General features: G+C 37.1%; 1 protein-coding gene across 2 annotated transcripts in view; it reads left to right on the top strand.

The window, feature by feature from the left end:
- Positions 1-577: 577 nt before the first annotated feature.
- The window catches only part of NOX4 (NADPH oxidase 4), a 179,082-nt gene continuing 154,605 nt past the window's right edge, over positions 578-25,054 (top strand). For both annotated transcript variants that reach the window (XM_028091716.2, XM_028091715.2), the window contains exons 1-2: positions 578-634; positions 1,288-1,383. In XM_028091716.2, the coding sequence (XP_027947517.2) occupies positions 578-634; positions 1,288-1,383 (153 nt within the window). The remainder of the gene's footprint in view (positions 635-1,287; positions 1,384-25,054) is intronic.

Raw genomic sequence — 25,054 nt, 5'->3', positions numbered from 1 at the left:
AAATTTCCTTACGGAGGCTCTTTGAGTTGAACTTTTTTGGGGGAAAACGACCCGTGCCAAAGAACTAGGTGTGTGCGAGTGTACGAGGGTGCGGCGGGGTTCCCCACTAGGACATGGGTATCATTCTCCACATCTTTGTCGGTCTCTGCGAGCCGCGCCGGCCGGGCTGAGGCTGCGGGGAACGCCTCCCGGTTCCCAGCCGGGACATCCTGAACGACAGCAGCCGCAACAACAGGCTCGCCCGCAGACAAAGGGGCGGGCGCGGCGGGGCAGACTCACGCAACCGGGCGACGGGGTCGGGGAGCGCGCCCTCCGAGCGCCAGGCCGGGGCCGCCGAAGGCGCAGCAGACCCAGCGTGGGCCGCAGCCGCGGCGCCCGGAAGACCCGGCTCGGGGACGCAGACCCCGCCCGGGCTGGCTCGGCGCCGGCGTCCGGGCTTCCACTCAGTCTTTGACCCTCCGTCCCCACCCGCCCCCCCTTCCCCCTCGCAGGCCGCACAACTGTAACCGCTGCCCCGGTCGCCGCCGCTCCTTCTCGAGCCGGCCGGCGGAGAGCGCAGCGCGGCAGGGCCGGCGGCATGGCTGTGTCCTGGAGGAACTGGCTGGCCAACGAAGGGGTTAAACACCTCTGCCTGGTAGGATGGCGGGCAAGGCTCTCCCTGCGTTTTGTCTCTCGTGCAGCGACTTTGATTCATTCTCTGAGCGTGCGCGGGTGGGGAGCTGGAGACGTTTTGCCTCTAATTCAAACATTCTCAACTAACAAAACTTTCCGCTGTTCATGCCTGGAGATAATAACGATTCCCCCATCCCACCCCCGCTCCAAATGCATGGGAACTTTGCTGCACACTGATGGGAGAGCGGATATGGAGGGAGGGAGAAGAGATCACTTGTAGTGAACACAACTTTTTCTTAACCTTTTAAACATCTTCCCCCCTTTGCTCTTTTCCCAGATTGCTTTTGTTTGGTGTTGCATTTTAACAACATGCAATACTCGGGACGTGGTGATGTCACTAATTTCTTAGGCTCATTTTGTACTGCAGGGGATGTCTGCCGATCATTTAGGAGACGTCTTTGCAAACCAAATGCTTAATCTCAGGTGCAGGAACTGAGTGAGGTCAGACTTGTTTTGCTCTGAGTGGTTTTCAGCTTGCTGGTTAATTGAAAATGCTTTCTGCAATTACTAATCCAGCTTCCACAGAAAGTATTGTGCCCATGAATGTACTTGAGGTTTCCATTCATCAGGTAATGTTTATTTTTAATTTTTGTTTTCTCTCTCTGTATGATTTAGTTTATCTGGCTCTCCCTGAATGTTTTGCTTTTCTGGAAAGCCTTCCTGCTGTATAACCAAGGGCCAGAGTATCACTACCTCCACCAGATGTTAGGGGTAAGTGGGACTTGGGTAACCTGGTAGAATGGGTTTAAGGTAGGCAGGCATTGCTACCAGGCTTGGTCAGTTCTTCCATTTATTAAACCCTGGTGGTTCACTTCAGAAAGATTTGTCATTTTCTAAGGTGGTCAAGTTTCCTTGATGTATCATTTACACTCATGTAGGTTAAAATGACTGACTCTTTTAAGAACCAAAGATACTATGTGCTAAAGTGAAAGGAATGAAGCTGCCAGACCAGGCTAGTAGTGCCTGAGAGAAGTTGCTACCTCTTGTCTGCTGCCAAGTGCCTTGAAGGATCTGCTTCACCAGCAGGACCAACCAATGACAGGCTTTTAGTTTTCACTAATCAAGACTTCAGCCTGCCCCTAAGCTTATCCAGGGGATTTCTGCACTGTTTCCTTTTACTACCAGTTCTCACAAAGTATGTGTCTAAGGCAGTTATTCATTTCTAGACATTTCTTAGCTTCTTACCCTAGGTTGATTATGGTTCCAGTGTTCTGGCCTAATACGAGAATGATATTGTGCAGAACTTTGCTCCGATTTATCTCATGTTGATATTTTTCCTTTTCTCTATTCCATGACATTTCTGATCTCATTCTTTCCATTCTCTTCCTACTTGACTCCTTAACAAAAGAGAGAGGCACTGAAGACATCTTACTTTGTATTAGGAGGTAGCATTTTCTGAGCAACCAGCAAAAAGTATAAAGTGTATTGAAAAATTTTAGGGCATCTGAAAAAGATTTTGTCATTTCTTTTCATTGGGGAAGTGAACACATCCTAAGTAGATGCATTGTTTTCTTTTGCATGGTTTAATAATTATTTAAAATTGTGATTAGTTCACATGAATTTTGTGGAACCAACTTTCCATTTATTACTTTACATTTACAGATCTTATTTATCTTTAAACCTCAGCTCCGAGGAGAGTAGTGCTTGGCACATGCTAAGACTGCAATAAATTGTGATTGAATTAATTAACTGTTTTATTTTATACAATAAAGTACTATTTTTCATTATCTATTGGTCACACAATTGATATTTTTAAAGTTTAACACCTATTTTTTAAAGAACTTATTTTTTTAGAGCTATTTAAGTTTCACAGTAAAATTGAGAGTAAGGTGTAGAGATTTCCCCCATGCTTCCCTACCCCCACACATGCATAGTCTCCCCCATTATCAACATCCCCTACCAGTATGATACATAAGTTATGATTGATGAACCTACATTGACACATCATCATCACCCAACACCTGTATTTTTAACTAATGGGTTAAGAAAAATAGTCTCAAAGATGAAACTCATTTTATTGCTAACTTCTAATTAAAATAAATAAATAATTTATTTATTATTTTAGAGAGAGAGAGAGAGAACACACTGGGGAGGCACAGAGGCAGAGTGGGAGGGAGAGAATCTCAAGCAGACTCTGCACTGAGTGCAAGCCTGATGTCCAGCTCAATCCCACAAATGCTGTGATCATGACCTGAGCCAAAATCAGGAGTTGGGTGCTCAACCGACTGAGCCACCCAAGTGCTCCTCATTTTATTGGTAACTCTTAAATCTGAACATTTCTTTTTCTTTTTCATCTAACCAACTTTCCATTTAACTATCTATCAAACTGTCATGAAACCCATACTTTTTTTCAAATGGGCACATAGAAAGTAAGCCCTTGAGCCTGCCCTCAGGTTTCTTACAATCTTGTGGAAAATCGAAAAGTATATACTTATAATTGAATAAACAAGTTAAGAAAAATTTTCTCTAATAAACATATGAAGGTCTCTGACCTATCTTTTTAATTTTTTTCCCCTAGAAAGTCCCCCTTAGGTGTGAATTATGAACACGAGATTTTTCAGTAGGAAATATCTGACCTATTATGTAACTATATGAATAACTTGGAGAAAATTCAAAAGAGTTATGATGGCAAGTTTTGCTGTCAAAAATGGCAAATTTTGATAAAGAGATATTTGTATTAATATATGATCTAATAATAGGTAACTTGAAGCCACAAATGAACTTTGGATTTCAGCTCTATGGTATAGTATAAGCTAAAATGATAACTTACTTAAAAATTAATTATGTTGGAAACCAGCAAGTTAATTTTTATGAGCTTGGATGCTGTGTGACAACTTCAAATTTATTTTGGTGACAAGTCAGAGATGATGAAGAGTATACATATACACACATATTACCCAACTAATTAAAACAAATTAAGTATGTTTTGCCTTTCGCCATCTCACTCTAGTGCTTTTGTTTGAATAATATGACAGGCTGGTGAGGTTCAATGATGAGGCCGGCAGACCAGCTGGCACATAGGCTCAATAAATATTCATCAGATGAATGAAGGAAAAAAAATGACAAAAGGGCTAAATGGAAAACTATGAGTGAAAAGAGCAAGAAACAGATAGAAGAAGAGAGAGGTCATCGTAAATTAGTTTTTATAGAAACCTAAGAATGACCATAGTGAGTTGACCCTTAGGCCATCCTGTCAGAAGTCAACACTGTATGAAAAGTCACTGTGGGGAGGAATGGTTTTTCTCCTTGGCATCCTGCTGAGAAATGAAGGATGACTTCCAAACTTCTTACTTTTCAGTAGTTACCTATATGGTGATTTTCTAGGCATTAATTTATCTAAACCATTTTGGAATATTTTCAGTCTATCTGACTCTACTTTTTAGTGAAACAAGAACTCTGTGGTTTTACTATTTGCTTTATGAAGGAGGACTTAATTTTATTTGTCCTAGGCTTATCGTTCCTAATCTTTTGATGATTATGGTATTACCTCATAGTGTAAGAATTTGCAGACATTTTTCAAGTCGCAAAGAAAATAGAGTATAACAATGGGATATAATTAATTTTAAAATAAATATTGCTGGCTCCCATCTTTTACATGTTTAATACTGATATTTCATTATTATTAATGCCTTAGAGCATCTTAGAGCCTACCAAACACTCACAAGAACAAGGTCCCACTGTGATGAATTTTAGAAAGCCTGAAAAGGACATAATAAATATTCTGATATTACAAGTCTCTCTCTTTTTAAAGATTTATTTATTTTAGAGAGAGGGAGAGAGAGCATGAAAGGGAGGGGTAGGACAGGGAGAGCACTCTGCGTTCAGCCCAGAGCCCCAGGCAGGGCTGGATCTCATGACCCTGTGATCACAACCTGAGCCAAAATCAAGAGTCAGATGCTTAACTGACTGTGCCACGCAGGTGCTCCCATAAGTCTCTTTTGAAGGTGAATTTTAGATTCATAAAAATGGTGGTATTCCTGGAAATGAATTTACTACCGCTTTAAAACACAAATGGAAGGAGTCCCTCCAGTTGATTATTTTGATAATAACATGGAGTATAAAGGTTGCTGTTATTCATCTTTTAAAAGTAAGGTAGTAACAAAGTTGCAGGAGTATGAGGGGAAGGAAGGGTCTACAGAATATAGTCCATTTACAAGAAGGCATAGATATTGACAAGCAGTTAATTCTTAGTAGTTTGAAATATGTTTTCTACTGAAAACCAACTAGGTGTTCAGCTGTTTATTCCTGCCATATACCAGACACTACAAATATTTGGTTTAAGCTAGGAAACCATTCTTCCCATTTTATACATGGGAAAAGGTGGGCGGAGGAAGCAGATGACTTGTTCAGCATCAGAGCTAGGATGTGATTACAGTTCTGTCTGGCCTTTTTGCCTTTCCTCATGCTACACAGATTTTCAGAACACTTCACTGGCCTATCACTGATAGTTAAGGCCACTGGTTACTATTACTCATCATCAGTGCTGCCCAACAGAAATGTAATATGAGGCATGCAATTCAAAATTTTTGTAGCACATTAAAAAAGTGAAACGCTAGTGGCATTAAATGTAATAATATATTTTATTTAAAATAGTCTATCTAAAGTATTGTATTGGATTGAAGTATTCAACATGTAGTCAATATTTTAGAAAATATCAATGATGTATTCTAGGCTGTTGCCTATTCTTTGAAATATATGGTATGCATTTTATACTTGTGCACATCAGAATTTTCATCAGAAATACTTGACTTGTGTTTAGATTTCATAAAATTTTTACAAATAAAAAAGTGAATTCACATACCCAAGCTGTTCCAAACATATTTAAAATTTTTCTAACAACACAAAGGACTATCAGCTTTAAGTTTAAGTTTAAAAAAATTAATAAACCTAAAAATTGAGTTTGTTGGTGGGCCTAGGCACATTTCAAATGCTTAATAGCTGTGTGCAATTAGTGGCTACTGTTTTGGACAGTGTAAGTGTAGACTGTGGGGGAAGATATTCCTACTTCCATGGTGACTTGCACTTATCATTTTGTTTTTACAGCAAGCAGCTGGCCACCAACCTGCCCGATAAAAAGACATCAGGATATGGGTAGTCCTCTTGCTCTCCCTTTCCAAAACAGTTGATATCGTTTGGGAAGTTACGGGCTCTAGCTATTGGTGTGTAATCATAAAAATATCTCTGACGTCTCCCTAATCATCTGAGCTTTTTGGTGGTGGGAACCATTGAGAATGAAGGTAAAATTATTTCATTCTCAGAACTAGTGGATCCATTTTTTATCTATATTTATTTATATTTATAGGATGCTAGTTGATTGTTCTCAGGCCAGAATTAACTATTAAAAAAACTGCATAAGAATTAACAGAGAAAAGAAGATCTTAACTGATGGAAGATAAAATAATTTTGAGGTTAACGTGTCTTGGTAGGAGTTTTCATCAGGACTGTTCTTTCCCAGACTGGTCTGACCCAGACCTGGAGGCAGCCTGGTCACGGCTGGTTTATGCCTGAGTTAATGTGCTAATCAGACTGTGCACTTCCTAGGAGATGTTTAATTATGACATGCTGTGAGTTTTGGAATCTTAAAATTAAGCTAAAAAGAAAAAAAAAAGTCTTTTGAGGGAAGCCAAAACAAACACACGCACACATAAACTAACCAATAAGCAACCAATAAGCAATAACCTCCTCCACCTTCCCATAACAAGCTTTTAAATAAAACAGTACTTTGATTTTTTAAGGTAAAATCTTTTTTTGATTTATTTGTTTTCAAGGAATGGAAAATGTAGTTGCTTGCACTTTACTAGAAAGTCCCAATGTGTTGTCACTGACCCTGAGAAACTTAGTTTCTTAGATTTTTTGGAATGTTGGAGCAATTTAACTCAAAATATTATCCATAGAAGCCCTCATATTGAAGTTCATCTATTTTTGAATTGTATTTCTGACATTTTAGTAATTAACAGATATAATTTAATTGATAAGAATATCTTACTTTGAGTAGAGAATGTGTTTTATGGTACCAGGTTCAATATGTCTTGGTTTTATTATCTTTTCCCCCTGAAACTAACATTTGTATATGGACCGTTCAGTTTCAACCTAGATATTCTCATGGTGTTGTGATGAGAAATTTAAATTTTTTTGTTTTGTCTCACAATTATTATTTTATTTTTTGAAAGGTTTTATTTTTAAGTAATCTCTACACCCAACATGGGCCTCAAATTTACAAACCTAAGATCAAGAGTCTCATGTTTTACCGACTGAGCCAGCCAGACGCCCCCTCACAATTATTATTTTAGATCTACTGCATGGTCACAAAGATCTTTTTTTTCTTTGTAAAAACTTTTATTGAGATACCTATGTTAATTGGAAGAAAGCTGTGAGCGTGGAGATTTTTTCTAGTCTCATAGTGATGATCTTTTTTTGGTTAATCATTATCCTTTAAGTGATTAAGAAACATTAACTAATTTACCCTCTCAAAAGTCCTAGAAGTTATATCATAATTAACAATTTTCAGAGACAGAAATCTGATGTCATGTGAATTTGTTAAGGTCAGAGATTAGAGTGTCTGTACAAATGAACCTAGAATTTTAAGTCCCTATTGGTTTCATAGCTGGCCCAGGCAGCTTTACTTCTGCTGAGAAGGAATATATACCATCTGTTGGTTTCAGAAAAGGCTTGATCATTAATTCTTTTCATTTATTGCATAAAATGTAAAAATTACCCCTTAGATTTGCCCAGGCATGTGTTGTGGTTTCAATTCAGGGGATATTTTTAACTGAATGGGAGTTTTTTGTTGTTGTTGTTGTTTTATTCTTAACATTCTGCTATTTGAAAATACTTCCTGTTTATTGCCAGGTGAAATGACTTACATTACTTTGATGCAATCGTTATATTCTTAATCCATTTACAGTAGATAGAGACTCAGAATTTTAGACTTGGAAGTAAGCTTTGGCATCTTTACTTAGACTTCTTCCTCATTTTCCTAAATAGAAAAATGAAGTTGAAGTGATTTGCTCACCATCACCCACTGAATGAGTGGCTTAATTACTATTCTGGTCCATTGATCCTCAGTCCAACAGTCAGTCTGTTATGATGAACAACTCTATGCACTTATGCATAAACAAATTAAACCCCACACTGTAGAGACCACTAGCTTTCCATCTTATGTGAAATGATATTTAAAGATGTTTAGCAATTTAAGAAGTTAAGAAACATTATTGATTTACCCCTAAGATAACAAAATTTTCAGCATTATAGTTGTTTTAGATTTGTCTCAAATTATTAAAGAATTATGAGACTTAGTTTTATTTAAATTATTTCTGATTCCTTAATATTTGTTGGACTTATAGCACTCAGTGTTTAACCTCCTTATGGTGTACAGCTGAAAGCCCACTGTATACTTCTCTTTTATCAATGCCAGCCAGACCAGAATAGAATTAGAAGGTGGAATTAATTTCAGAGAATTTCAAATCTACTTCCTTCATTTTGTTATTAATCATATTAATAACATCAATAGTAGGTTACATTCATTGAGGACTGTCTAGGTAGCAGGTGTTAGTCTAAGAGCTTTGTGTGGATTAATTTATTTAACCTTTCCATCCATCCTGTGGAGTAGATTTTTTTTAAAGATTTTTATTTATTTATTTGAGAGAGAGAACATGAGCAATGGGGGGGAGGGGGCAGAGGGAGAAGCAGACTCCCTGCGGAGCAGGGAGCCCAACTTGACTTGGGGCTCAATCCCAGGACCCTGAGATCATGACCCGAGCCGAAGGCAGATGCTTAACAGACTGAGCCACCCAGGTGCTGCTGGAGTAGATATTTTTAATTTGTCAGCCGAGCAACTGAATTAGGGATGTTCTTTTTTTTTTTTAATTTTTTATTGTTATGTTAATCACCATATATTACATCATTAGTTTGTGATGTAGTGTTCCATGATTCATTGTTTGGGCATAACACCCAGTGCTCCACGCAGAACGTGCCCTCTTTAATACCCATCACCAGGCGAACCCATCCCCCCACCCCCTCCCCTTTAGAACCCTCAGTTTGTTTTTCAGAGTCCATCATCTTTCATGGTTCGTCCTCCCCTCCGATTTCCCCCCTTCATTCTTCCCCTCCTGCTATCTCCTTTTTTTCTTCTTAACATATACTGCATTATTTGTTTTAGAGGTACAGATCTGTGATTCAACAGTCTTGCACAATTCACAGCGCTCACCATTGCACATACCCTCCCCAATGTCTATCACCCAGCCACCCCATCCCTCCCACCCCCCACGACTCCAGCAACCCTCAGTTTGTTTCCTGAGATTAAGAATTCCTCATAACAGTGAGGTCATATGATACATGTCTTTCTGATTGACTTATTTCACTCAGCATAACACCCTCCAGTTCCATCCAGGTTGTTGCAAATGGCAAAATTTCATTCCTTTTGATGGCTGCATTATATTCCATTGTGTATATATACCACCTGTTCTTTATCCATTCATGTGTCGATGGACATCTTGGCTCTTTCCACAGTTTGGCTATTGTGGACATTGCTGCTATAAACATTGGGGTGCATATATGCCTTCGGGTCCCTACATTTGTATCTTTGGGGTAAATACCCAGTAGTGCAATTGCTGGATCATATGTTAGCTCTATTTTCAACTGTTTGAGGAACCTCCATACTGTTTTCCAGAGTGGTTGCACCAGCTTGCATTCCCACCAACAGTGTAGGAGGGTTTCCCTTTCTCCACATCCCTGCCAACATCTGTCATTTCCTGACTTGTTAATTTTAGCCATTCTGATGGGTGTGAGGTGGTATCTCATTGAGGTTTTGATTTGGATTTCCCTGATGCCGAGCGATGTTGAGCACTTTTTCATGTGTCTGTTGGCCATTTGGACATCTTCTTTGCAAAAATGTCTGTTCACGTCTTCTGCCCATTTCCTGATTGGATTATTTGTTCTTTGGGTGTTGAGTTTGATAAGTTCTTTATAGATTTTGGATACTAGCCCTTTATCTGATATGTCATTTGAATTAGGGATATTTGTAACTTGTTAGTGAGTGACAGAGGCAGGACTCCAGCCCAAATATCCTGGTTCTAGAACTTGTATTATTGACCATTATGCTCTTCTGCCTCTGTGTTCCATTATATTAGGCCAAACTACATGGAATTGCCATTTTGATAAAAATAATCAAGTATCAGCCATTTCATATAGTTCAATCTGATAACAACTTACCATTTACTAATCACATACTATGTGCCAGATATAATTAGTTCTTTGCTCTTTGTTTTTATAATCTCACTTACTCCTTATACTTAAATTATCCCTGTAAGTAACAAGCCTGGAAAATAGCAAGTATCACTTTTTAGGGGATTGAGAAACTGAGATTCTCAGTGGTTAGGTAACTTTCCCCAAGTCACACAGCTAACACCTGGAGAAGCCCTATTTGAACCCACATTTGTCTCATACTGAAGACCATGTTCTCAATCACTGTGCTCTACCAGGGAGGTTCTGAGACAGATGGGGTTAGAAGCTGGAATTTTCTACACTTGCCTGTGGTTCTTGTGTGTCCTCCCACTGGCTCTGCATCAGACTGTCTATATGCATGTTTGTATGTTTTTTTATCGAAAAGTACTTGATCAGAAATGAAGGTAAGAATATTGTTTATGGCTTATTCTTAGACCTGAGGCAGATATGAACACCTCATCCTAACTGGCGCCTCCTGCATTAGTTTGCTCAGGCTTCCATAACAAAGTACCACAGACTAGGCGGTCTAACCAACAGAAATGTGTTTCCTCACAATGCTGGAGGTCATATGCTTTCTGCTTTCTCTGGGGAACACCCAGCCTGAGGGAGAGGAGCCTGTAGAATTGCTGAATGTTATAGGGACCTTACAGGTTGATCTAGTTCATTTAGCTCATTTGATAGATGAACTTAGTGGAGTTAAATGTCTTCTTTATCAACTCAGTTTTTAAATCCTAGTCAAGTTTTCTAGTTCATCATGCTAAGCAATGTGGTGATCCTAAACATTTTTTTTAAAGATTTTATTTATTTATTTGAGAGAGAGAATGAGAGACAGAGAGCATGAGAGGGAAGAGGGTCAGAGGGAGAAGCAGACCCCCTGCTGAGCAGGGAGCCCGATGTGGGACTTGATCCCAGGACTCCAGGATCATAACCTGAGCTGAAGGCAGTCGCTTAACCAACTGAGCACCCAGGCGCCCCCTAAAATTGATTTTAAAAGTGCCTAGGTCATTCTGGGGAAGAAAATCAAATAAACAATCAAACAACAATCAAACGAAGATCATGGACCTTGGAGCTATATGGATATGAGTTTGAATCCTAGCTCAGGCATTTATCTCCCTTTATGATTGTGGTAAATTTTTTCTCTGAGTATAAGTTTAACTCATCTGTGAAGTTGGGTTGAAGTCTTTCCCTTCGTTTAGTTGTGAAGATTACATGAGAACATGTGGGTGAAATGCTTAGCACTTGGTGTGTAGGTCCTCAGTAAATGATAGTTATTACTGTAATTAAATAGTATTATTTAGCATTAATAGCATTAATAACACTGATAGTAATATTATAAATTATTTATGTTTATCAATAAAAATAATAAAAGGAATTCAGAACTATGTAAAGATGAAGGGAACTTGCCGAGCATTTAGCAGATGGCATTAGGACAGGGAGACCTATCCTTTCCTTTGGTTGACCTCCGGCTCCCTCTTTGATCCTTCTGGACAAAGCAAATATCTGTTGCTATTTGTAATTGACACAAAATTTGTAGCACCTTGGTTAGATGGCTGTGTGGAATTTCAGCTTGAAGTAGAATTTATTTCATTCAAAAAGTTAATTTTCATTAAAACTTGGAGTCTTCAACAGGTAAACAAGGGAAATAATACCTATCTCACCTGGGTATTGTGAACCTTAAAAGAAAATTTAAAAAGGGCACGTATTGAATGGAGCACTGGGTGTTATATGCAAACAATGAATCATGGAACACTACATCAAAACCTAATGATGTAATGTATGGTGATTAACATAACATAATAAAATAAGAAAAAGAAAATTAAAAGAAATAATAATAGCAAGAGCCAACATTCATTGAAATGTTCTCATGGGCAGACATTGTATTACGTTCTTTTTTTTTTTAAGATTTTATTTGAGAGAGAGAGAGAGAGAGAGGCTGTGTGCAAGAGAGAGAGCGAGTACACACACACAAGCAGGGGGGAGGGGCAGAGAGAGAGGGAGAAGCAGGCTCCCTGCTGAGCAAGGAGCCCAGGACCCTGGGATCGTGACTTTGAGCCGAAGGCAGACACTTAACTGACTGAGCCACCCAGGCGTCTTGAGTTATGTTCTTTATACATTCTGTGTCAGAGTCTTAACTAGTCCACAAGGTAGGTTTTATTACACAAGGGGAAAGTAACAGAAATTATAAATAAATTGCTCCTGGAATAAAATACTGAGAATAAAGCCCATTATATAACAGGTGTTCCCCCAAAAGCCAAATTTCCTCTTTCCTTCCCTCTTCTCTCCTTCATAGCCACAGATGACAATTCACCTAACTGAAACATGACGAAACTGTTCTACTTATCTCATAGTGTTGTGTTGAGGATTAGATGATGTAAAGGATAGGAAAGTACTTTGAAGAATTGAAAAACATCATGGATGTGAAAAATGGTTACCATTTACTGTTGCTGCGTCCTGTCATTCCTCCCAGCTTTTAAGGCTCCAGCCATGGGCTCCATGACAGAGCTCCTCCAGGGAGGAGTCACAGGGAAAGGAATGAGGGAAAAGTGGCAGATGCCCTTTAATATCCAGTAGGCATTACATTTACAGTATTGACTCTTGAAATGGGATCTTGAAGGTCTGTGACATGTTGTAATTAATAATTGTGCTAAGGCATGAACTAAGACAGACCTTAGTATAAAAGCAGATGACTTAGGGTGGGGAGTGGGTCTCACTTCTTAGTATCCACATTTTAATGCAACTTTGTGATGTGATAGTAATCAAACAGTGTGGTAAAAAGTCATGTGAAAATTAGTTTCTTTAGTGCTTTGGCAGTGGGACTAAAGAAAAAGTAGATTTAGGAGAAGATGGACTTTGTATGATCAATAGAATGTTTACATATTTAGAAATTGAAAACTTGAATTTGACAATGACTTCATTTTATAAATGAATCAAATACAAGTTCTATGGGGAACTTGGTTTAAATTGCATGATTTAATGGTTTTCATGAATTTGGAAATTGTTAAAGGTCTTCAGACACATCCCAAGGATATCAGAGGTCTTAAATAGTTTAAGGCAAGAAGAGATGAGTGATGCTCACAAAGTAAAAGCATTTTATACATCTGAATTTCTTTCACAAAAGTGGGCACTTCAATAATAAGATAAATCTAAGAAATGATTTATGGTGAATGCCTTTCTGACTACATTCCTTTCTCCTGTGATAAGATTATCAAACAGCTGATTTCAAAGTGCCAGTAATTTTGTTTCATGTGATCTTAGAAAGCTCAGGTGCATTGGAAGGATACAAAGGGGTAGTGATCCAAACAAATTTCTTCTTTCCCCATGCTATACTTTTGATTGTCTGCTAATTCCTCCCCACCCCCAATTCTCTCTCTCTTATGGGCCTTCTAATTATCTGCATAACTCGCTGTCACCCTACCTCGAATGAGAACATTGATTTCCATGCTGGTGAGGGTGTCCCAAGAGAGTTAGGGTACAAGAAAAGAACCACCTCTTGTGAATATGCTGAAATAGGGTGATAAGAGTGCTTTCACCTCTCACTGATTTCCCTTGGCCAAATTGCTTTTGAGAAGTTACTTTGGGCCTTTGAGCTTTGTGAATTCTCTCAGTTTGAAAAGCATGGACCCAAAAGCTCATTTGTAAAGTGCTTTAGGTCATGCAAACAAAGGTAAAGAATATGTCCCCCCCTCCCCCACTCCAGCAGCTCAGAATATCTAAAGGGAAAACTAAGCAAATATCATCAGTGGTCTATATTAATGGGTTCCAGTTGGAAAAAAATGACTCATATTAAGCCACAAGAATGCAGAACTTCAATATGAATGTTCTTCCACTCAAGAAATGGCATTTGCTTTTGGGCATTGTCTGTATTACATTTGTTACCTCCTGTGGAAGTTTTCTATGGGGTTGGAGCTTGGCTTGGACTATGTAGAACCCATCACTGAACTCTTTATTTTGATCTTGTACATTTTGTAAAACATAGGGGAAGAATGAGTCAAAGGAACATCTTAGAAGAGTTTATAATCACAATGGATCTGTAAAGTTTACTTAATTTTGGTTTGCCTGAAGGAAACTAGTCTTTTACTTGTACTGATTTTAAAGCTTGGATATGTTATTCTTTTTTTTTTTTTTTAAAGATTTTATTTATTTATTTGACAGAGAGAGACAGAGTGAGAGAGGGAACAGAAGCAGGGGGAATGGGAGAGGGAGAAGCAGGCCTCCTGCTGAGCTGGGAGCCTGATGTGGGGCTCAATCCCAGGACCCTGGGATCATGACCTGAGCCGAAGGCAGATGCTTAATAACTGAGCCACCAGGCACCCCAGGACATGTTATTCTTAAAGAAGAAAATATATTTTGTTCAACCCACAGATTTTAGGTATATAAAATTTGTCCGAGTCTTATGTGACATGCGTAAATTTTTTGTTCAAACTAAGTGTCTGTTACAACCTTTTCCTAAGCATGGAATGACTATTAGTTTAAATTTCAAATATATTAATACCTGTGAAAATTCCAAAGTTTAATGGAAACAGTATAATGTAATGAACAATGTAATATGAGAACGTGGATTTTATGGACAAATTGACTAATGTGGAAATTGGGACTTTACCTTTTAAGAAATGTATCTTTAAGTAATTTATTGAAATCTTCAAAGCCTGAAGTTTCCTCAAGTTTAAATGGAGAATTATATTATGAAATCAAACTACCTAAAAATTCCAGTATTGAAATATTCTGACTTAAAAAAGTGGCAGTTTTGCATAGTTTAACCTAGTATCTCTTACAGGGTTTTGTTTTGTTTTGAGGAGAGGATTGAGTAGGATGAGGAAGAAATGCGTGTGAGGCCTTCAGAAAGTATGACTTCCTTCTTGCTAATGGCAAGTTGGAGTAGACAATGTTAGAGTCATTTCCTTCAAGTGACGTTTTTGAAGTTAAGAATGTTTTGATGTTGAAATCTATTTCTAAATGGCTGCTAATGACAAAATTTCCAGCAACTAAGAGATTAACTCCTAATTTCATATAGTGTATACATTCTGAATGATTTAAAGAGCTGTTTTGCAAGCGGCAGTCTGTTTTTGTTAATTATAATTTCAAAACTATTGAAGCTCACAATTAATTGCTTTTTAGCTGGTAATGGTTTTCAAATTTTATCTCAGTTTTTTGGCCTTTTTAAAGCTTTCTGTCAAATCAACTAAAGATTGAGGTACACATGAAGAGAACTAATTTTAAAGGACATTAGTGAATCTTCTCTGTAAAAAACAGGATTTAAAAAAGCTATGTTTTGGATTTCAGGTACGGAGTATTTAAACATGTACCTTAGTTCATAGCACACTGTCTTCATGGGTATTTTGCTTCATCATTCATTCATTTATTAGTTCACTGTTTAATCACTCCTCATTCTCCAGTTCTCCAGTTCCTTTTTCCTCTTGACAGGTGCAACCTTTTTGATGTTGCTGACATGTATCCTTCTATTGCTATTTTATTTGCATGTTTCTGTGAATTCACCGAAATGGTATTATGCATAGACTAATTCTTTTTCTAGCTTTTTTCCATCTGGTATGATGTTTTCAAAGTCTATCATGTGATGATGTTCTTTGGGGTTTTGTTTCTAATTGCTATACAGTATGCCGTGTTTTGCATCTGCCACAGTTTACTTGCCCATTCTCCCAGAAATGGACCCTTTGATTTCCTCTAATTTCCTACCACTTAATATAACATCATGATGAACGTAAAGCATATTCTTAGGGTATAAATATTGTACAGTAGTTTCCTGGTTTTATACCTTAGAGATTTGCCCAATCACTGGAGGACAACTAATCTGTTCATATTGTAACAAAATTACATATTTTGTTAGGATATTTCTATATACTTGTTATAATGGTTTTTAGTGAGATTAAGATGACATTGGCGGTGATATCACACATAGAACAATTCTAAAAATTGACATTCAGTTGTAGTAACTGGTTTTCAGTGAGAAATCTAAAAGTTATTGGATAACTAAAGGGAAGAATGCAGCTAGTATTTTAAGTATTATATGATTTCTATATTCCTGTGGCTTTTTTCTTATGTATTGCACATAATGTTAACCATTTAAACAAAAATCACAGCCATATAAACAGTTATAGTAAAAGCAATAATAATAACACATATAACAGCAGACTTAGAAATATAAGAAATGGGGTGGGGGCGCCTGTGCAGCATAGTTGGTTAAGCCTCCAACTCTTGGTTTCTGCTCAGGTTGTGATCTCAGGGTCCTGAGATCAAGCCCTGTGTTGGGTTCCTTGCTCAGTGCAGAGTCTGCTGAAGTTTCTCTCTCCTCCCTCTGTCCCTCCCCACTGTGCTCTCTCTCTCTCTCTCTAATAAATAAATAAATCTTAAAGAAATATAGGAAATGGAATAAATATAGGAGAGAACATGAAAAGGATAGGTGAATAGAGCAGAATGGATTATAAAAAAGATAAACAAAGAAGCATCACAGCAACGATTCACCCTAACTTTCTGAGCTGCAAAGTATAATATAATAGATAGGTGTATGGGCCCAGAGACCAAGCAAGGTTTCAAAGGTTGTGGGATGGAGTGTGACTGGAGGGTTATTTTTGTTCTTTGTTTTGTTTTATTTTTTATTTTTGTACATGCTATCATATGAGGGCTTTCTTTATTAATATTTTAATACATGTAGAAATACTTTATTTTTTCTCAGAAACGGTTTGGTAAATACCTTAAGAGCACATAAGCTAACCGAGCTGTAAGAAACGTGTTATGCTATCTGTCACAAGGGAGCCGTGGTTTGGATATTTAACATCTGGGCCCCGTTTAAGTTGCAGTCGTGTCCAAGAATCGGTAACTGTCACGGCCTCCCATTATCCTGGTAGTTCTTCTGTTCATTACCTGGAACCCCCTTTCCCTGGCCAGCTGTAATGTCACTCATTATCATTTCCCCTCTTTCCTGTTCCTGCCCTATTCTGTCTTCTCCTGTCCTATCTGATCCTGAAATTTAAGTAAATATCTTCTTATTTGTCAAAGGCTGGGTAAAAAGGGTAGCTTGATGTCCTTCTTCTGGAAGTTATCACCTTAAGCCATGGAAATATTTGCAAGATAATTTATAAAATTTTGTCATGTTTTTTCAGTGTGAAAATAATACATACAATTCAGAGAAAAAATGGGAAATGCACAAAAGTTGAAATAAAAGGAAAATTTCCTTTCGCATTTTCACTAAAGATAATATTTCTCCTCAAACTGACTTTTTCCCACTCCATTTTCTTTAGAAAATAATCTTTCTTGTGACTTTCAAATTTATTAAATCTTTTTCATATTTATTATAGAAAATGGGAGGAAATGCAAAAAAATCATTCATATCTCAGGATCCACACATAACCACTGTTAACATTTTGGCGTATTTCTTAAATACAAGTTTTTTCTTTTTTTTTAAATAATATACTCAGAATAAACAGTTTTGTATTCTTTTAACATGCAGCATTAAATATTATATTAGGTTTATTTCTATTATATTATCACAAATTGTTAAACATACATTTTTTATTTTTAATATTTCACTGAATAAGTACAAACATACCTGTCACAAACACTCCCCAAATTTTGGACATCCATATGGCCTCTATTAACCCAGAAAATGCTGTGAACAACATCATTGTGTAGAATACCTCCTCTGTTTTTATAATTATGTCCTTTGGATGTGTTATTAGAAGTTTGTAGTATATTAACCCATTTAATTTTAATTAGTGTGAGTTTTTATTGTGATCTATCCATTTAGTTCTTGGTACTTAATTGTTAAAATACATTACATTTCAAAAGAAACACATGCTTCTGTACACTGAATACTGATGTTACCATAGAAAAAAAATTAGAAACTCCCCTTTATTTCTACATAATCTATGTTATGTGCAGATACTCATTTTGCACCTGTATATTATTAATTCATTTCCATTATGCCAGTTTAACTTATTTTCAGTGGCTAAATACTGTCCCATAATGTATAGATAACTTTTTTTCATTTTTCTACTGTTAACCATTTTGGTTCTATTCTTTTTGTTTTTATATCACATACCATACTGCAGTGAATATCCTTGTAGAAATTTATATATACACTTGGACAAGTATTTCTGTATGTCACTTTATTTTTTTAAGAAATTCCAAAGTGAGATATTTTGAACCATTAAATGTTAGTTTTTTAGGGAAAAAAGATTATTTTTGATTTATATTTCCTCTCTTACACCCATTTATCATCTTACATTTGATTTAATGTATTGTTCTACCAGGAGATGAACTAGTGTGGGCCACTGTGTGTTGACCAATTAAACTCTGAAGAATTTGTTGAAAGAGTCTAGTGCTTAAATATGTATGCATCAAGAAGTTTAGGTCAATAGTCTGTACCAAACAATCCATTCATTCAGTCCATTTTACTGAGTATCTACTCTCTTACCCATTTTGGCCATCTTGATGCACCCAGAGTTTGTTTTCTTAGAATTAATATCTTCTTGGAGACAGTATTTTTTTTTTTCCAAAGAAAGACTAGAAGAAATTTTACTGGATTCACAGTTGAAAGTTATGGTTAAAAGACACACTGAGTTAGCTAAGATTGCTAATATTTTGAGGACCAAGATAGAACGTAAAGACAGTTTTATAGATTCAGTTAAGAAGAGTTTTTAAGAAATAGGATTGAGTTCAGGAAGAGTAAAATAGATATGTTTAAGTAAGGTATGCTTGACAGTCATGAGAGAAAAATCTTAATATTGAATATTCTATACTCACTGAATGAGTTTATTTATTTATTTATTTATTTATTTATTTATTTATTTTTAAGATTTTTATTTATTTGACAGTGAGAGCTTGAGAGAGCACAGGCAGGGGGAACAGCAGAGGGAGAGGGTTCTCGCTCTTGCAGGCTCCTCACTGAGCAGGAAGCCTGATACGGGGCTCGATCCCAGGACCCTGGAATCATGACCTGAGCCCAAGGCAGATGCTTACCTGACTGAGCCACCCAGGTGCCTGCAGTCTATGCGTTTTAATATATGTCATTGTGGATAGTCTAATTACAATTCTAACCATGTGAGGCTGTACCATTGCTATGACTGTTGTTTCCTTTAAAAAAATTATTCCATGTGTTCGGGCCACTAGTATCTCTCTTTTGGCTTCTAACTTTTAGGAGGAATGTTGAGAAATTAAAAATGGTTTAAGGATGAGGAAGAATGATGCAAGGTTTTGGAATGATGGTTCCTGATGAAGAGTAGCTGAGATGTTACTAAATAAATATCCAGTAATTGTGATCAGATGTGCTGAACCTGCGATGAAAGAGAAACAGGGCCTGCTTCAGGTTTCTAGCCAACTGTGCTCTGCAAAATGCATGCCATTCCTTGGTGCCTTTCCCTGTGCATGGCTAACTTCTGTAGGAGGAGGAAGTGTAACAATGACATACAAGCAAATGCACTGTAATTCTCAAGACCCTTGTTCTTGTGCTATAGATAGGAGTAGATGGTAAGAGATGAGCATGAATATCTGCAGGAATGCAATAGGTGATTAAAAAAATCCATTTTGTCAGCTAAAGAGAAGCATTTTCATTTGATGTGTTTTTACCTTTTAGAACAGTTCTTCAAGAGAAAATGGAGCAAGTTTTTACTATTGTTTTGTTAAGTTTTCCAATTCTCGGTTTTGGAGACAATGACCTTGGTAGAGGTCACAGGTATTAAGTGTGATAAAAAATGTCATGCTTATTAATGTGATGACCTGTTCAGTAGACAGCATTGCCCACTGAAACCCATGAATGTGTTCAATGCAATTCTGGATCCCCCTTAGGTTGAACTTTAACTTTTGTAGACAGATACAGAGTCTAGAAGTGAATCTCTTCTGCTCTCTGGGCTTCTGGCACAGGAAAAACAAGGTAGACAAAATCTGGACAGAAATACCATAATAATAACAATAACAATTGTAATAATCTTGCTTTCTTCTTCTCTAAGAGCTATATTTCTTTCTGACTTGTAATAGACTTTTTTTTTTATTATTATGTTCAGTTAGCCACTGTATAGTATATCATTAGTTTTTGATGTAATGTTCAATGATTCATTAGTTGCATATAACACCCAGTGCTCATCACCACACGTGCCCTCCTTAATACCCATCACCCGGCTACCCCATCCCCCCTACTGCCCTCCCCTCTGAAAGCCTCAGTTTGTTTCCCAGAGTCCACAGTGTCTCATGGTTTGTTTCCCTCTCTGATTTCTCCCCCTTCAGTTTTCCCTCCCTTCCCCTGTGGTCCGCTGTACTATTCCTTATATTCCACATATGAGTGAAACCATATGACTTTCTCTGCTTGACTTATTTCACTGAGCATAATCCCCTCCAATTCCATCCATAGCGATGCAAATGGTGGGTATTCATCTTTTCTGATGGCTGAGTATTATTCCATTGTATATATGGACCACATCTTCTTTATCCATTCATCTGTTGAAGGGCATCTTGGCTCCTTCCACAGTTTGGTAATAGACTTCTAAGGGAAGACTACATTCCTACTGAAAATGGAAGAAAGTTTACTTCTAGAAAGGGTGGAATGATGGATGATGAGATATAAAAGGAAAGATCTGAGTTAAGCATAAGGAAATCTGCATATGAAGTCAAGATGGATTCTATTCTTTTGGTGGTCTCTTTAATTACGTGGAAACAAAATCCGCTCCCCACCCCCAGCTTCTTTCTTTAGAACTGGTAGCTTCTTTAGAGACAGTGTTAAAAAAAAAAAAAAGAGGTTTATTCATTGGAAGAGAGGCCAACTTGAGTCAAAAATTACATCATAGTTAAAAGTCTCCAGGGCAGTTAGTTGACAGAAACCAGCTAGGATCATTTGGCATGAATTACAGTTCATAATGGAATGAAGGGACATTCATGAGCTTTTGGATATACCCCAAGACCACTGAATTGGCAGTTTATTTTGGAATTTTTTAAAGAAATAATTACTCCAATTATTATTAACTGCTTTCTGATAGTTCATGGCATGTTATTCATTATTGTTTTCATATGAAACCATGTCAAAGTAGTTAGGTAATCAACTTTTTGAAGTACCTTTTCATTGAAATATTGTTTTTAAGACTCATTAAGTACAATCTTGCCTGTATGAAATATCTATCATATTCTAAATTCATATCCCTATTATATATTAATGGTACACACTGAAATTTAAGTTAGGACCACAAGTTTGATTTATAGGGATAGGAAAACTAAACTGTTCTGATTTCCTGCCAGGGACCCTTTTGGTGATTATAAAGACAATAAAAAGTGCTTACTATTGCTTTGGAAAATTGTTTGGACTACTTTACAGGGTTGTCTCTGTTTGCTCATGTATCTGTCTCACTTCTACTTTTCTTTGGCTCTCATTGCTAAAAGCATATTTTCCCCAAGGAGTTTTGTTTTTCAAAATAATTTTCACTATTAATGAGCGTGCACTTTTGAGGTCCCCAACAATAAGAGGCATTTTGCGCATTGCCCCTTAGCAGTGCTGCCACTTGCTAGCTTTTGGGGGGAAAACAATAAATAGGTAAAATATTACAATATAATATGTAAAGTACTATAAAGGAAATATGGAGGTTAAAAGAGGTAAAATGGCATCACAAATAGAAGGAATGACATGAGCTAGGGATAAGGAATATGTGGTAAAAACTTAGAAGAGCTGATTAATCTTGGTAATGCATCCAGGAGCTACATTAAATATAAAAGGATAGCCAATTGGCCCTATGGCATCATTAATTTGGCTCATTTACAGACTTTTAATATAAGTTGGTATAAAAAGAGGGTTGGATTAGATGACTTATACAATCTCATCAAAGAGCTACAGTGGCCCTGAGGATTTTCTTCGAATTGGGTGGTGTGTAGTTCCCTAGAGTAAATCCTAGTCTCCAGAATGGTGGCAGTTGGGGAAATGGAGGCAGAGTTGCTATTCTTGGGCAATATGATTTGACAGAAAGAGCAGGTCTGAGTCTAACCCTATATGTAAACTAGATTTCTTGGGTGATCACTTTTGGTCTTGATTATTTTTTTCTGAATTTTCCAAAATGAGGACACTGAAGGATCATCTCATAGGCTCATTCATTCATTCATCTGCCCTATGTTTTTTGAACACCCACTAATTTCTTAGAACTTTCCTTGAGATCTTTAGATACGGACAAGTGCAATAAAGCTCAGCTCCCATAGCTGCAGCTAGAATCTTAATTCTTCAGAGCTGAGGATGGAAACACATTCTAGGAAAAAGTTATTTGCAGAAAGGCGTGCCTTAAGAACATTTACATTCTGAAACTAGAGCAGGTTTGTGGATGGCCAGGGACCAGGATTATGATAATAGCTTCTGCTGACTTTTTACTAAATGCTGGGCACTGCGCTAGGTACTATACTCAATACTCACAATAACCCGTTGAGGTTGATGTATTGTTTTTATTTTATAGATGAGGAAAATGAGACACGGTAAGAAAATACATCAGGCCACACAGCACTAAAGGTATTTTAAACTCAGGTTTGTTTGAGTTTGAAGTTCATTCTAAAACAGCGATTGCCAAGCCTGGGTGTACCTCCTGGGGCCCCCTCTCCAGATCTAAGGAATCAAAATTTCAGGAAGCACAACGGAGATGTGTTTATTTTTAAGTAGTCCATCAAGTGATTTCAGTGTGCAGTCAGAGTAGGAAAATTTTCTGCAAAGAGTTACACAAAATGACAGGGAAATATACTGGTTGGATAACAGATAAGCAATTGAAAGAGTAAGGAAGTATTATGGTTTGAAAAGTGCGCTAGGCAAGATGTCTGGATTCACGTCTCTGTTCTGGGGAGTGACATGTTCTTAGGAAATGTCAGATAACCTGGAGGCGGGCCTGGGTTCTAGTCCCTGTTTCTTTCCAAAGCAGCATTGTGAATAGTGGCAAAAAGAACGTTGAACTGGATGATGTGTAAAGCCATTAGAGCTACAGTTCTGTGGCTATACAACATGTAAGAATTAAGGGTTGTGTAGGCTTCATTTGGTTTGATTGAAAAGAGTCAACAAAATTGACCTTAATGAGTACAAATTTACATAGTTTTAGACAAAACACAAAATACCAAACCAGAATATAAAATAATTTGTTATAAACCTCTATAATTTTTATTTTTTTCCTGCAAATAGTTGACTAATTGTTGACTCACTGAGAGGTAGCAACAGAAAAATGACCACAGTTATTGAAACTTACTTTTAATACTTCTCCAGCTTTACAAATCCCTTTGAGCAATAGTGTTGCATAGATATTTACATGTAGAATGTCGTATTTCCTCAAAATTTTTGAGAAAATTCCTATTTGAGAGCAAAATGTTCATTTGAAAGTTAATTTACTGGAAAAGGTAGTTTGCAGGTCAACAATTTCAATAGGATTTTGTTACACTTTGTCAAAAACTTAGATGAAGATGTGGAAAACATGAATGTAAAATTTTTAAATAAAGCAAAATTAAGAAGGAAAAAATTAGAATCTAGGGTTCACACCCAATATGATCGACTAGGCTAAAGCCAATCCATTCTTGCATTGTACCTGCTATCTCTCACCGTCATTGTTTTTTTTCCACTGTAGGATAGGGATCATTGCTCGGTAGCAACTCATGTGAGAAAATCTCTATGTTGCAAACTTAAGATGAGCCATTATGTAACAGACTTGCCCTATAAATTAGCACAGTTTTAGAATTAGGGGAGATCATGGCTTTGTGAGGGAGATGATGCTCTTCAGTACTGCCTGCTACTATTAATCTATGTTTACTAATATCTTGAGAATGTGCTGAATTCTGGCAGAATTGGGAAAGGTCATAGAGATGAGAGGGAGTCTAACGATTATTTCAAGAATTTCAGAGGCAACTGATTGTGTTTTGCATGAAGAAAACAAGATTGGATTAGCAAATCATTGTTTTTTTTTATTTTCAGTTTGGGAATATTATTATCTAGAGCTGCCTGGTGGGTGGAAGTTACAGAGACTCAGACTTCATGCTAATGTAAGAAAGCAAAACAAGTTTTTGATGGTGGAAGAGGCTGCTATCTCTGGAAAAAATCAACAGAGGGTGGATTACCTTTGGTTAGGGCAGTCATAGAAGGGGTTAGACTCTGAGTGGATGGTGGGTTGTGGAGAGGCCCTTTTAAGTTCTCCAAGTTCAGAGGTACATGTATTGGTAAATTACTTGGCAAAATAAACTTACTGATAAGTACAATATTTAGTCAAAACTGGATCCTTTCTGTATGTAAGACTCAGTCATAATTACCATAAAATGCAATCCTTGTCTCAAATGACATTTTTGTGATGATTAACTACACAAAGTAATGTAATTGCCCAAATTACTCTCTTCCAATTTGTTCTCCATACTTGATTCAGAGTGATCATTAGCAAATACTAATCTCTTTATACCACCTCTCTGCTTAAAAAATGTGTTTTAAGGTCTTTAATAAAGACCTGCATTTTTAATGTGACCTACACAATCCAGCAGGTCTACCCCTTCTCCAGTCTTCTGTTGTAATCACCCTCCATTTCCAATCCAACCACACTGACCTGCTATTAAATTCTCATATATACACCATACTCCCATTTGTCGCATAAGTTCTCATGCTGTTTTTTTTCTGTATGGATGTCTTTCTCATTTTTGAATGACCTGTACTCTCACCCTCAAAATCTCAGTTCACTTTTCACTTAATCAAGGAAGCCTTCCTGACCTTATTTAGCTTTCATTTCCTGTTACACATGCTTGTGCTCTGTATTTCTCATTCACAGCATTGATCATTGTTAGAATTTACATTTGATTATGTAGCTATTTGATTAGTATCTGTTTCCCCTACTGGAACATAAACATACTAAGGAATAGACATTCTCTGTTTTTATTCGTCATTGAACTCCCAGTGCTTTGGGATATGTGCATATCACAATAAATATGTATTGAATGAATAACGTAAGTGGGACTTACTGCAGAAGTACAGAGGAGAACATTCAGAGAAAAGATGTGATACAGTGACCTCAAGGCAATAAATTAATTTTATATAGTGCTTGCGTATTTTAGACTGGTTTTACTTTTCACAAAAGTTCTAAGAACTAAGATTATTGTATCATAGCATATTATATTGATTTTACAGATAAGAACATTTATCCCTCTTAATTTTACAGAAAAGGACAGTTAACTAGCTCAA

Source organism: Eumetopias jubatus, unplaced genomic scaffold (assembly GCF_037043125.1).
Source record: "Eumetopias jubatus isolate StellerSeaLion01/CBP00866 unplaced genomic scaffold, mEumJub1_p1.0 scaffold_13, whole genome shotgun sequence".
In the NCBI taxonomy this organism is placed as follows: Eukaryota; Metazoa; Chordata; class Mammalia; order Carnivora; family Otariidae; genus Eumetopias; species Eumetopias jubatus.
The sequence above is the reverse complement of the archived record's forward strand: the minus strand, read 5'-3'. Positions and strand labels throughout refer to the sequence as shown.